The 12,909-nt window shown below is 32.2% G+C and overlaps 1 protein-coding gene across 1 annotated transcript; it reads left to right on the top strand.

The window, feature by feature from the left end:
- The first annotated feature begins 1,178 nt into the window (after window positions 1–1,178).
- LOC25482048 (kinesin-like protein KIN-7N) lies at window positions 1,179–8,347 on the top strand. The gene is made up of 18 exons (XM_013610513.3): window positions 1,179–1,370; window positions 1,467–1,556; window positions 2,605–2,723; window positions 2,812–2,925; window positions 3,064–3,145; window positions 3,252–3,319; window positions 3,428–3,505; window positions 3,606–3,748; window positions 3,843–3,945; window positions 4,037–4,117; window positions 4,515–4,583; window positions 4,654–4,713; window positions 4,817–4,963; window positions 5,204–5,497; window positions 5,992–6,084; window positions 6,476–6,634; window positions 6,721–6,960; window positions 7,874–8,347. The coding sequence occupies exons 1-18, from the start codon at window positions 1,226–1,228 to the stop codon at window positions 8,237–8,239; spliced, it is 2,451 nt and encodes an 816-aa protein (XP_013465967.1). The 5' UTR covers window positions 1,179–1,225; the 3' UTR covers window positions 8,240–8,347.
- Window positions 8,348–12,909: the final 4,562 nt, after the last annotated feature.

The raw sequence follows: 12,909 nt of genomic DNA, 5'->3' as shown, positions 1-12,909 counted from the left end.
TTTTGTATTCTCTAAGCCTCAGCAGACTTGCACCTTGTTGCTAAGTTAACCACTTAGACTTTTACAATCTTTGCTCAAGCTAACACTTTAGTACCCCTAAAGCTAGATGAGACTTAGGTAACAAAAGCCTTCAGTGATTGATCAATTTCAATTGCAAGAGTTGAAAACAATCTCAAGTTGTTTATTTGTATGCTTTTCAATGATGCATGTTTTGCTAAGGCCTTGATCTCTATTTATAGAGTTTTTGGGCTCATATAGCCGTTGTAAGGTGACCAATGGTGTTATGTCACGTGTCCTGGGCCCCACAAGCTTTTACTTGAAAATCTGGGTGAACATTCTGAACATCAGAATGTTGTTGTGTTCCCAGGATGAACATCAGAATGTTGATGTGTTCTTCATCAAAATGTTGATATTCATGATATTCTTCATCTGAGTTCATCAATGATGAATGTATGATGAGTTTCTGGGTTTGTCCAATGCGTGACATGAGATTTGTTGGACTTTATCCACCAAAAAGTAACTTCTCCATATGCATCAAAAGTTGATAGATAAAGTAGGATAAAATTACAAATCTGTCTTGGACTTGGTGCAAGAGAGAGATAGTGAATCTGCAATCTTCAGGCTCATGTTTCTAGGAGATTTGCTTGGTTTTGTTCAGAGTACAAGTTATCTATGATTAAGGATTAATCAAAGTCCATTTAATCCTTAGTAAAAACACTCAAGAGCACAAGTTAAATACCAAAGAATTAATCAAAGTCCATTTAATCCTTAATCATTAAAGTTTATTATCTTTAAAATTAATTAGGGATTTTGTCTCAACACGATGAATTGAGTGAGTGAGGGTAAAATAAGGATTCTGGTGTTAATCATGGTATGATAATTCTAACCCACCAAAAACTAGGATAAAAATAACAAAGGGTAAATAGGATATGATTGAAAATGAGTTTAAATTATCATTTTCTATTGATGCACCAAACATCAAATTGAAACAAGATAGGATATGTTTATCATATCTTATTTTCTTATCATGTGCACCAAACTGACCCTGAAGAGATTAAAAAACATAACAACCATGCAATGAAAGTCCATGATGAACAGAAAATATCCGTTTGTCCAAGGGTATTTCCGTCAATCTCTCGAAAATTCAAATTCCGCTAAGAAAAAGAGTAGTATAGTATAGCAGTCTAGCAGATCCCGCTTCATAGTTTGAAGAACAGAAAAGCAAATGGAAAAAATCTGCGTGGCCGTTAGAGTTCGTCCTCTCGTTTCTTCAGATTCCGTCAATGGAAGCTTCTGGAAGGTCCACGATAACCGCATTTCTCTTCACAAGATCCATGGAACTCCACTCTCTAATTCTTCTTATGCTTTCGGTATTCAATTTTCATTATCATTATCAATTTCGTCTTCTTCCTAAATTTTATCTTATATTTTACACCTTCGATTTTGTTTTTTTTCTTCTTTTTCAGATCATGTATTCGATGAATCTTGCTCGAATTCGAGTGTTTATGAGATTCTCACTAAGGATATCATTCTCGCTGCTCTCAATGGCTTCAACGGTATCCAAATTCAATTCAGATTATTTTTATTTAATTTCATTTCAATTTCATTTCTTTAATACGCACATGTACTATTTTTCTAATTTTAATTATTAATTAACGATTGAATGTTTAATCTAGCTTAGCTTAAGTTTCATGAAAAATTGAATTTAGTAAAGATAGTTTTGGTGATAAATGATGAACTTGGAGTCTCTCTCGTTTTTGCAGTCGGTTCTAAATTGAGGTCAGTGATTTGACAGTTTTCAACTACTGACCTCAATTTTGGACTGACAGCATAAATGAGAGGATTTGAGCTGGTCAATTGATGTATGGAATTGGATTTCTGAAGTAATTGTGTCACACAATTACCAACATCCGTTGTCCGTTCTAAGTCAATGATTGAGATTGAGTAGACCGTTAAATTCATCTCTGACTTTGGGGAACACTCTCAAATAGGTCTGTGACATTATGAACATTTCAAAAAGATCATTGACTCTATCAAATTTTATTCATGTTATTAGTCCTTCTGACAATATGTTAGAGACTAAATTGAGAGTAAGTGGTTAAATATAGAGACGAAATTAATAGTAAATTGTTAAAATATAGGGACCTAATTGATAGTAAGTGATTAAATATATGGACAACTTTGACAGTTTAATAGACTCAGGGACCGTTTTGAAATATTCATAATCTCATGGACTTATTTGAGAGTGCTCTTTTTTTTGCTCTTATTTGAGAGTGCTCTACGAAGTTAGAGACTAACTTGGTGGTTTACTCGACTGAGATTGTTTAAAATTATTAATTTAGTGAATGTGTAATCTTAACAGTCTCATCTCAAATTAATTAATGCTAGAGAATGTTTTACTTTAGGAATCTCAAATGTGTAACTGCATGCATTTATTACTTAAGGAAAGCAGGATCCATGACGTTTGTGTGAGTGTGTTTTAAAATTAAACAAAAAAAACGTTGTATTATCCTGTGTTAAGGATGTGACAACCGTTACTGAGTTAGATTTGGATATAAATGTGAGTTGAATAAGATTATGACTATAATTATATGATATGGTCAGGGACTGCATTTGCTTATGGGCAGACAAGCAGTGGGAAGACGTTCACCATGAATGGTTGTGAGACTGACCCGGGAGTGATTCCTCGGGCAGTCAAAGATATATTTTCAAAAATTGAGACGGTATGGGTAGTTCTTTTTAACTTTGATGAAGGTTCATCTTACTGTTATTACAATTACAATGCTTATACCTTGCTTGTTTGTTTCTCAGATGACTGAACGGGAGTTTTTAATTCGAGTTTCCTACATGGAGATTTATAATGAAGAGATTAACGACCTTCTTGTTGTTGAAAATCAGAAATTGCAAATTCATGAGAGTTTGGAGGTTGGTTACTTGTCACTTAACTTTGCTTTTTCTTTTGTGGTTAATTTTGGTGTAAGTGAGTGAAATATATGCAACAATATGCTTTATAAAAAACAAATGTCCTGTAAAATTGTGCTGATTTTATCATTTATTTTCCAGCGGGGAGTATTTGTTGCAGGGCTCAGAGAGGAAATTGTCAATAATGCTGAACAAGTTCTAGACCTCCTTAAAGTAGGGGAAGGTTTGTACTTCTACTACTGCATTCTTATTCTTATTTTTATTTTTAAATTTGAAGTTAGAATAAGCATACTGCTATATCAAAGTTGAAAATTGTTATAATTTTACAGTGAATAGGCACTTTGGTGAGACAAATATGAATGTAAGGAGTAGCAGATCACATACAATATTTAGAATGGTATTCCTCATTTCTTTCAAAATTTGTAATACATATTCTTATTACATCATAATATTAGTTTGTGCATAAAGAAAGTCGTAATCTAATGCTTTTTAATCAAATATGAAGGTGATTGAAAGCAAAGGGAAGGATTCCGATTCTTCTGATGATAGTTCAATAAGTGACATTGTTCGAGTTTCAGTCTTGGTTTGTACAATTTCTCGTCCTTCCATATTCCTTTAAATATCAAAATTTCTTACTAGAAAATTGCATACTTATATTAATATAGTTGAATTTGTGGAATTAGAATTTAGTAGATCTTGCTGGCTCTGAAAGGATTGCAAAAACTGGAGCTGATGGAGTGCGTTTGAAAGAAGGAAAATACATTAACAAAAGCTTGATGATTCTAGGAAATGTTATTAATAAATTAAGTGAGGGTTCAAAAAATAGGTATATTTTTTTTGTTGGCTCTACTTTGTGTACATTATTTTAATTTTATAACTTTAGAAAATAATAATGTTGGGCATGTTTCATTTTATGGTAGGGGACATATCCCATATCGTGATAGTAAATTAACACGTATACTCCAACCTGCTCTTGGTGGAAATGCCAAAACATCCATTATTTGCACCGTAGCACCAGAAGAGGTAGAGACTGTGGTTTCAGTTTTGTGTTTCTTTTTCTTGTTTGGTGATTAATACATGATTTCACAACTCCAATAATTTTCAATTCATTTAGGATCACATTGAAGAAACAAAGGGAACTCTTCAGTTTGCTAGTAGAGCCAAACGCATCACCAATTGTGTTCAAGTGAATGAGGTATGTATTTTATGCACATGAAATTTACTATTACCCTATTTAATATTCTTTTCTCTCTTTTATGTTTCACATTGCTTAATGTTTTCCCATTTGGTTTTCCCAATTTGTTTCCTAGTATCAGTTGATTTACTTGAATAATTATTCTGTGTAACTAAACTATCTATTGGAGAAGAAAATTGTGGAAGAATTAGGATATTCATATTAGGAAGCTTGCTTGGGGCAAGGAAATGGAATAAGCCTGAAATTTTCTCTACATTTTACTTGTTTTTGCCTGGAAATAGTTAGCATAGGTTTTTCAGTAATAAACCTTCAATTCTATACCAGCTATATGCCTAGATAGTTTTCCTGTATTTTCATTTTGGTACTTACTTATTGCTTGATTGTTGGAATTCTACAGATTCTAACAGATGCAGCCTTGTTAAAGCGGCAACAGCTAGAGATAGAAGAGCTACGTAAGAAACTTCAGGTAATCGTCTTCTAATGAATTTTTATTTACACTCATGTCAGAGAATCTTACATGAATATTTCCTATTCAGGGATCTCATGCTGGGGTGCTCGAGCAAGAGGTTCTTAAACTCAGGAACGATTTACTCAAGGTAGGTTTTAATTTTCTATTTTATATGCATTCTGCAGACTTAGCAATTAAATGAAATCTATTTTATATTGTTGTTAATTATGTATTCACATTCCACTATTTAGTATGAAATGGAGCGTGGTAAGCTTGAAATGGAACTGGAAGAGGAGAGGAAATCGCGTAATCAATGGATTAGCGAGCAACAGATGAAAATTGAAAATTCCAGTACTACATCATTCTCAGTCTCAGATTGTGGGACTAACGACAATCAGGTACATCTCATAAGAAATGAAATAATAAAGCCTGTAAATGTTAAATAGTTTCTAATTCTAATACAATGGCAATCTGCTCAACTTTGTTATTTATCATGGTCATATTTGTTCCTCCGGACAATTCATACTTTTCCTTTTTGTGCTGCTTTTCAGATTTTCACTTGAGTTGCTTTTCTTTCCCACTCTTTGCTTCCTGACATTTTTGCTCCATTTTGTTCCAATTATGCTCATGTATGTTAGGGACCTAGATATTTGAGGCGAGGATTAATTGAAGAGTACAGTGACATTAATAGTACATCTCAAGGAGATATATTTAAATCTCCCTGTTTAAAGACAGCCAGTGCTTTTGTTGTCAAGCGATCAAGAAATTCAACATTGCCAGATAGCAGTCCTTCTCTTCCCGAAGCTTTCAGCAATGTGGCTGACGAAGATATGTGGTTGAAAATGAACAATGGCTACGTTGCGGACCTTGATTCTCTTCAAATTACTCCCACTCGAAATATTCAATCATTCCCACTAAGTGATACAACTCCTGTAAGTTCATATCTTTATTTCTATTTTTTAAAAGGAAATTTCTTTTTATGTCTTTGTTTTGCATTTTTTTGGCATTCATATTTGATTCACTACTTCCCCAAAGGGGACAATGTTAAAAGTAGAGGAAGAATAACAATATATATACAGCATCAACATGTTCTCCATAACTAAGAATACAGGATATAAAAGGGAAACCGTTGACATTGTTGATGAATTTTACGATATTTCCTTCATTGTTGAGCAATTCTTGTTGGTTTCACCAGTTTCACAAAATAATATTTGACCAATACACGTACCGAAGATGATTATGTATATAGATTTTATGAGAACTAGAATTTGTGCAAACCATGTTTTTGTTTAAAAGCTAAGTATTTAATATAGCACTGTGTGGCTAATGCGCTGGTTTTAAGTAATACCATATTAATCTTTCTCTTTTTATGTGTATGTGTACTGGTTTTTATAGTTTTGTTTTTGATTTGGCTGATGTTTGTCAGGGTTGTATAAGTCAAACTGCAAAGTATGAACGAGAGGTTCAAGATTTGAGAAGACAACTAGAGCTTGCAAATGAAAAGATAAATGAACTGGAGGTTAGTATACAATATACTGTCATTCATATTTTGGTAAAAATGAGCTTTGACATGTACAAAATTGTTAGTAAACTAGAAGATCATCAGACAAAACTGTTTAATTTGATAGGTGTGCCCTCTTCTATAATATTTCCAATTTGGTTTGTCAATATACTGAATCCGTTTGATGTAGCTGATATAGATATATACAACATCATTTATGTACAGTTAAACATACATATACTATACTGTCTTGAGCTTGTGTCATATGAGAACTCAATAGATTCCAATCTTTCTCCCATTTTCTTTATGGCCTTGATGCTATGTACTACAAGCTTTTGTCTTTTTCATTCGCTTTTACAAAATGGTATTTGTACTGTGCGTGACTCTCTGTTGATGCATATTAATCCAGAGAAAGAATTCAGAGGAAGTACCGTCAAGCAAGCAATTACTAGGCGAGAACCCAGACAATCAACAAGAAACACCGCTAATTCAAGAATTGCCTATGAGGTTATCAGAATATGTAGAAAACTACAAAGATAGCTTTGAGGAGGTTTTATCAGTAATGCAGGTTGAATGGGTGTACCATATCAGTTATACTTGCCATGATCATTCCAAGAAACAGTAAATTAATTGTTTTTTCTGTGTCCTAAACAGAGATTTGCATTGGATGGAAAAGTCTCAACTGATAAGATGCTTTCAACCATGAGTGAAATTGGTGCAAATCTATTTGCAACTTTGGAAAGTCACTTTTCCACTGAGAACTATGCTGCAATCCGGGAACAACAAAAGGAGTTTCATGAGAGGATGAATAATTTAATTACATCACTGGAGTTATCAGAAAGCTCAATAACAGGAAATCAAAAGAGGACTGCTTTGTGCAGCTGTGAACACAAGGTAGTTGTCTGGCCACACATATCAAGATATCAATCGTCAATCATGGTTCTATTCTTTGTCTTATTTTTAGGATATCTTATGTCTTTTTTCAAAACATTGTTGCCATTAATACCACATAGTAACTAAAGCCTTGATTGGCATTTGTTCAATAGCTGAAAGTGAACGAGTAATTAAAAAATTATAGATATAATATGTGTGTCACATCAGGATTGTAATAATTTGTAAGAAAACCTTAGTTATACGAGATCTCTCATGGTCTCCTTGTATTACCTTCACTTTAAATTATACAAAAGCTTGAACCATATTATGGCTGATTTATTTATAGATGCAATTATTTTCCTTATAGCACCCTTCAAATGAAGGGAATGATATTCAACTTTACTTGACAAAATGTTTAGAGAGGTTAGAATTGCATAACTTTAGAGTACCCCCCAAGTGAAATGAGTGAATGTGGGGAAAGCTGAGGAATTTCTGTTAGATAGGAAATTAGGAACAAACATCAGGAATATCACTTGATAGACTTGGAGATTTGTCTATTGATTCTCTTTAGCTTTTTGTAGAATCAAATACAACTAAAGGGAATATATGATTGAATTGTTTAGAGCAGTGTCGTTAAATAGTGTCTACAGCGGCACTATAGCTTAGCAAAATTTGAACAAACTGCTATTGTTTGAAATTGTCAAATAGCAGCTATAGTGGTACTGTTGCGTAGCGAAATTTTAACCAAACTGCTATTTTATGCAATTGACAATACTGATATAGAAATCAAAAGTCATGATAAAGGAAGTTGCATATAAATTTCTAAAGAGCACCACCGTAGGTAAAAAGATAGAACTGCATTGTAGCATAAGTTTCAAGACAAAACATAGTAAGGTTGTTCTGAATTATCCTAAACTGACTTTTTGTTACAAAGGGCTCTGGTTTGGGAGGAGAAACAGAATCTGCTTACTCAAAGGATGCTTTGAATGAAAGATGTGAAAGCCTTGAAAGGGAGTTACAACTTTTGCAGATTGAAAGAGACTCTTTGCTAGAGAAGTTCTCTGAATCGTCTGATAAACTTGCAATTGTGTCAAGCCAAAAGGAAAATGCTTTGAAAGATTTAAACATTGAAGTACAGAGAAGGAAAAATCTAGAAGGGGAGGTTAAGCAATTTACTGCAGCTTTTGTCTGTCGTCAGAAATCGCTTACTTCCTTGCGTGGCGATCTTAAGACCAAAATTGAGAAATGGAGAACCCAAACACCAATTTCAGTGCCAAAGTCTTTTGATGGTCAGGACTAGAATGTTGTAAACCATGAACATCTCAGTGTCTTTTGCTAACATCTAATTGTCTTATGATCATGTATTATTATCTTTATTTATTAAACAATTATTCTACGTTTGAATGAATTCTAGCCTCATTAGTTATAGAGTTCGCGCTTATTTCACTACAAGTGCACATATATTATGACACATCGCCTATCATCAGAAGAATCTAAACTTATACAAGTTATGCTAATAGCAGACTTGACCATTAGCTGAATGCCATAATTTATCAACAAGATAAGATGAACACTTGTGCAAAAACTGTGATGAAACTGTAATTGGTCGTGGTCGTAATTCTTAATGCTGCATAAACTACTGCTGCTACAAAGTGATGCTATAGTTAGGGAGGAGGTAAGATTAAGTGCTCGTGGGGCAAACTTTTTCAGTTCTACTATTTGATAAATGAATTGTTTTTAGCTCACCCGTGTATCTACCTATAGAAACATGTTAGTCCGTATGCGCGCGTATGCGTGTGAAGGAGAGAGAAATTTGGGAACATGTTACGAGCCTATGATGTGTGTTGGTTAGTGTTGCTGCTGAATGGTCTAATGTATTGGAACAAGACATTGTGAAACCATATAAACCAGGCATACTATATGTATAACTGCATAATCTAATTTCTCCGGATAGGACAAAAAAGAGGACAAAGCTTCTGTATAAGAATTTAAAGTTGTTGCACTCTCAACGCAAGATTCAAACTAAAGACTTCTAGTTAAACCTGTTGAATTATGTGCTTAATGTAATGTTGAAACTTTTCGGATAATATCCAGATGACCATAAAAGTATATTTGATTTATTAAATTGGAATTGAATGCAAATGAAAAACTTAGTAGGGGACCCTGGAGCCTCTCACCTAGCTCAGCACCTAGCTATGGCAGAGACATAAAACCCCTTGATGTTATAGTTGCAAAGTGCAAAGTGCAAACCAAGTTTAATTTTTTTTTAAAATTCTATTCAACTTAAGGACCGACTAATTGGAGAGGTTCAATCTCACCGTCTACTTGTGGCAGGGCCGTCCCAACAGATTAAGAGGCCTAAAGCAAAAATTTTAATGTGGCTTTTAAAAATATATTTTTTTCAACAGAATAGTTATATAAAATCAATTGTGTGGAGACTAAAATTTGAATTCATGACCAAGAATAATTGATGCATTTTTTGTAATCAGTTAAGCTATTCAAATATCTATAATTTATTTGTCATATAATATAATTATGACCAAATTAATTTTTTAGAGGCCTTTTTTTTCACCCAAAATTTTGAGGCCTAAAACCCTTGTTTGGGTTGCTTGGCCCTTAGACCGGTCCTGACTAGTGAAGTCTCATTTAAAACCAGAGTAAAGCTCGAACAAACTAAGTTTAATTGATGACGCGAGGTGGATATATTTTTCAATTATGCTATTGGAACACGCCAAATGGGCATAGAATTATGGTGAACTTCTTCCTCTGTTTTCTGACAACAAAATTACTTTTCATCAAACATAGAATTTCTTCCTCCTTTATAGTCTTCATGCAAAAAAAAAAAAAGATAAAGTATTTTTTTACAACATAATATTTCCGAATAACAAATAAAATTAATACATTTGTATTTTAACTAAGGGTAATGTTAACTAATGGCCCGGGATACTGGTTGAGGAACCTAATGTAGTAATTATTGCATTGAAACTTGTGTTGTCAACTCCTCAAAAGCATAAAAAGTGTTATTTTTATTTTAAAATTTCTTTTTTTAAGTTTCTTAATCAGTGCCCGGGGCACCGGTTAACATGATCCTTTAACTAATAAGATATTTTATTAATTTTGCAAGTACAAATATAATTAAAGTGTCTTTGCATCCATTTACTAACATAAAACGTTAAATTTATTTATTTATTTCATCCACAGATATCTATTAAACTATCCATCCGTTGCTGATTTTCAGTGATATTACACTTGGGAATTAATGTTTTTTTTTAAGGAACTTGGGAATTATGTTGTCGTCCTAATTTAAAAGAAATTAATATCATGTCTATTTAAAAAAGGGTCTTGCTAACCACTGTCCTCAGGGCAATAGTTAAGGAAACCAAAAATAGCATGTTTGTATTGGTTTTAACAATATTTTGACTTTTAAAAAGTTAAATTTATCACTTTTAACCATTTTCCAATGCTATATTTCTATTTTTATCCCCTTATCCAATGCGCCTAAAGCAATGGTTAGCATTCTCCTTTAAAAAATAATGTCGAATAAGCAAACCCTGCAACAAAATATGCTAGCTTTCATATTGTGCACGCATCACACATGTTGAAGTATTGTTTGTAAGTGTCGATGACCTATATAAAGCAAAGTGACAATAATCATAGGTTATGGTAGAGGGAAAAGTCTATGATTAGGTTAATGTTTGTAGGCAGATAATACAAAATTAGTGGCTGTATCTATCTTCAAAGTTGATACCATTTGTTCCTGGTACCACTTTTAATCAAACAAAGTCCATTTATGATTTTTGAACTTTTTTGTAATAAATAACTAAACCCATATCAATACGCAATTGAAATTAAAGCAATGATAGGAACACATTTTCTTTAAAATTCTAACATTTTTTTTTCAAAAAAGTATTATTGTTAGTAGAGTTTAATTTTCATGTACCCTCGTTATCAAAAAAAAAGTTTTGTACTATCAACACACAACCAATAGATATGTAATTTTAGAAGTGTGATTATAATATAATTTTAATAATTTCATTTTTTTGATTGATCAACTGCATAAAATTTGTTTACACCGATGATTTTCATAAATTGGTTCTGCATTGTTAAATGAATTTTACGTCCATCAGGAAAAATTTAAAACTCTACTATCTTCTATATATGACCCAATAAAAATCCTATTTTTTGTTCTTGTGAAAAAGGTAAATTTCATCATGTAAAAATTTATATTATAGAGATTTTTTTTCGTATATTACATTTTTATTCCCGACCATAAGTCATAAGACTCATAACTGTTTGATTAAAAATGACATTTATTTGTTGGTACAAGTTTAAAAATGTCATTTTACATATTTTGAAAAATTGAAAGGTCACATGGGATGTTGAGAAACAAAAATAGATTAACTTTCAACTTTGAAAGCTGTTTTTTTGTTTATCACTAATCAATAAAAATCTTATTTTTTGTACATTTAGTGGAAGACTAAGACAATATACATGTGTAGCAACTAATCAAAAAATTTCATTGAAGTAAAATCTTAGATCAACCAATCAAAATTGTGAAAGCAGATAGGAAAGGTACATAGATTATTTGGGTTGGTCCCATATTATTTATTGAACATGAGAGTTAAAATAAAATTCAACAACCCGACTGTACAATTGTACAATTGGCTGACAACCAAATCTAAACTAACTCACAACTCGCACATGAAGAAATTAACTATCTTTCAAAAAAATATAATTAATTTGGTGTTTGAAATTATAGGGTTAGATCTTTATAGTGCCTTATGTAAAATAAAATGTTTGTAAGATTCGCTCTTCTGTTAATAATTTTATGGACTAAAGTTAATATTGCCACATTTATGTACGGTTCTATGGTGTTCGGATTCCTTATTGTGTTTGGGTCTTGACTGACCTTTTTATCTTATACATACTTTGTAAGACAGCTTGCTTTTGGGATGGCCTCTCTAATACAACTTGTACTAGGGAGCTCTCATCGCCATTGTTAATATATCTCATTTTGATTTCTTCAAAAATAATAATTTTAGGGACTAAAATGATATTAAATTGGTAATATCAAAAATAAATTTGAAATTGAATAGTTTCAATAATATATTCAATAGTAGATCTAGAAAGACGACCGAACTTGATTATATTTTGTAATTACATATATCATTCTAAATTATAATTTTTTGTGTAAATTTGATATTCTATGCGTGGTAAATTTATCATTGTTGATTCACGTAACCGAATTCAAACTTAGGATCTCTTGTAAAACTTAAAAAAAAGACTCATTTAGTTGATCTAATCCTACAAATTCAAGTAGAGTGTAGAGATATTTGCTCTCATATTTCTTATATTATCTCTATATTGATTAGTAATATACAGTTATCATATGTCTTCTGATATATAGGTACTATTAGGTAAGTAACAAATCACTTCGCTCAAAATCTCTATTCGTCGTTGCCTTCGTATATATTATACGAGGAGTAATACATGTACGATCAAAAAATGCAACCCAACTTATACTATTTCTTGTGTGCCATGTACACTCTTTGTCTCTAAAACCCCCATCCCAAGGTGTAGGAAAAGTTGGAAAAATAGCATCTACCATATATACATTCGGTGTGGTGACAACCTTGATTGTCAATATAATATAATTGATATTATATTACATGAAAACTATAAGACCTATATGTTTCCATAATGTAGGAACTACAGTCAAAAAATAAAACATAATTTACGAACTAGGAAGCCAACAACTTTAATTTAAAATATAGCCTTGCATCATACAAATATCAAAATGAATTTAATAACCATGTAACGACAGTAACATCTAATCAAGCTTTACCATCTACTATACTTATTTGGTAAACTACCATAATAGTAAAAGAAAAGAAAAAGGTTGCATTGAGTGGTTAGTATTTAAATTATAAGAAGGGTGTTTTTTCAATTTTTAGAGTTTGTATTCTATAA

Source organism: Medicago truncatula, chromosome 1, assembly GCF_003473485.1.
Source record: "Medicago truncatula cultivar Jemalong A17 chromosome 1, MtrunA17r5.0-ANR, whole genome shotgun sequence".
Classification (NCBI taxonomy): domain Eukaryota; kingdom Viridiplantae; phylum Streptophyta; class Magnoliopsida; order Fabales; family Fabaceae; genus Medicago; species Medicago truncatula.
This window is presented reverse-complemented; position numbering and strand designations above follow the sequence as displayed.

What these genes read in the sequence shown, in the direction of transcription:
- LOC25482048 (XM_013610513.3), top strand. Translation starts at nt 1,226, where the DNA reads ATGGAAAAAATCTGCGTGGCCGTTAGAGTTCGTCCTCTCGTTTCTTCA. An exon ending in AAATTCATGAGAGTTTGGAG is followed by an intron (nt 2,926 to 3,063) that starts GTTGGTTACTTG and finishes TTTATTTTCCAG; the next exon opens with CGGGGAGTATTTGTTGCAGG. An exon ending in ATTGTGTTCAAGTGAATGAG is followed by an intron (nt 4,118 to 4,514) that starts GTATGTATTTTA and finishes GGAATTCTACAG; the next exon opens with ATTCTAACAGATGCAGCCTT.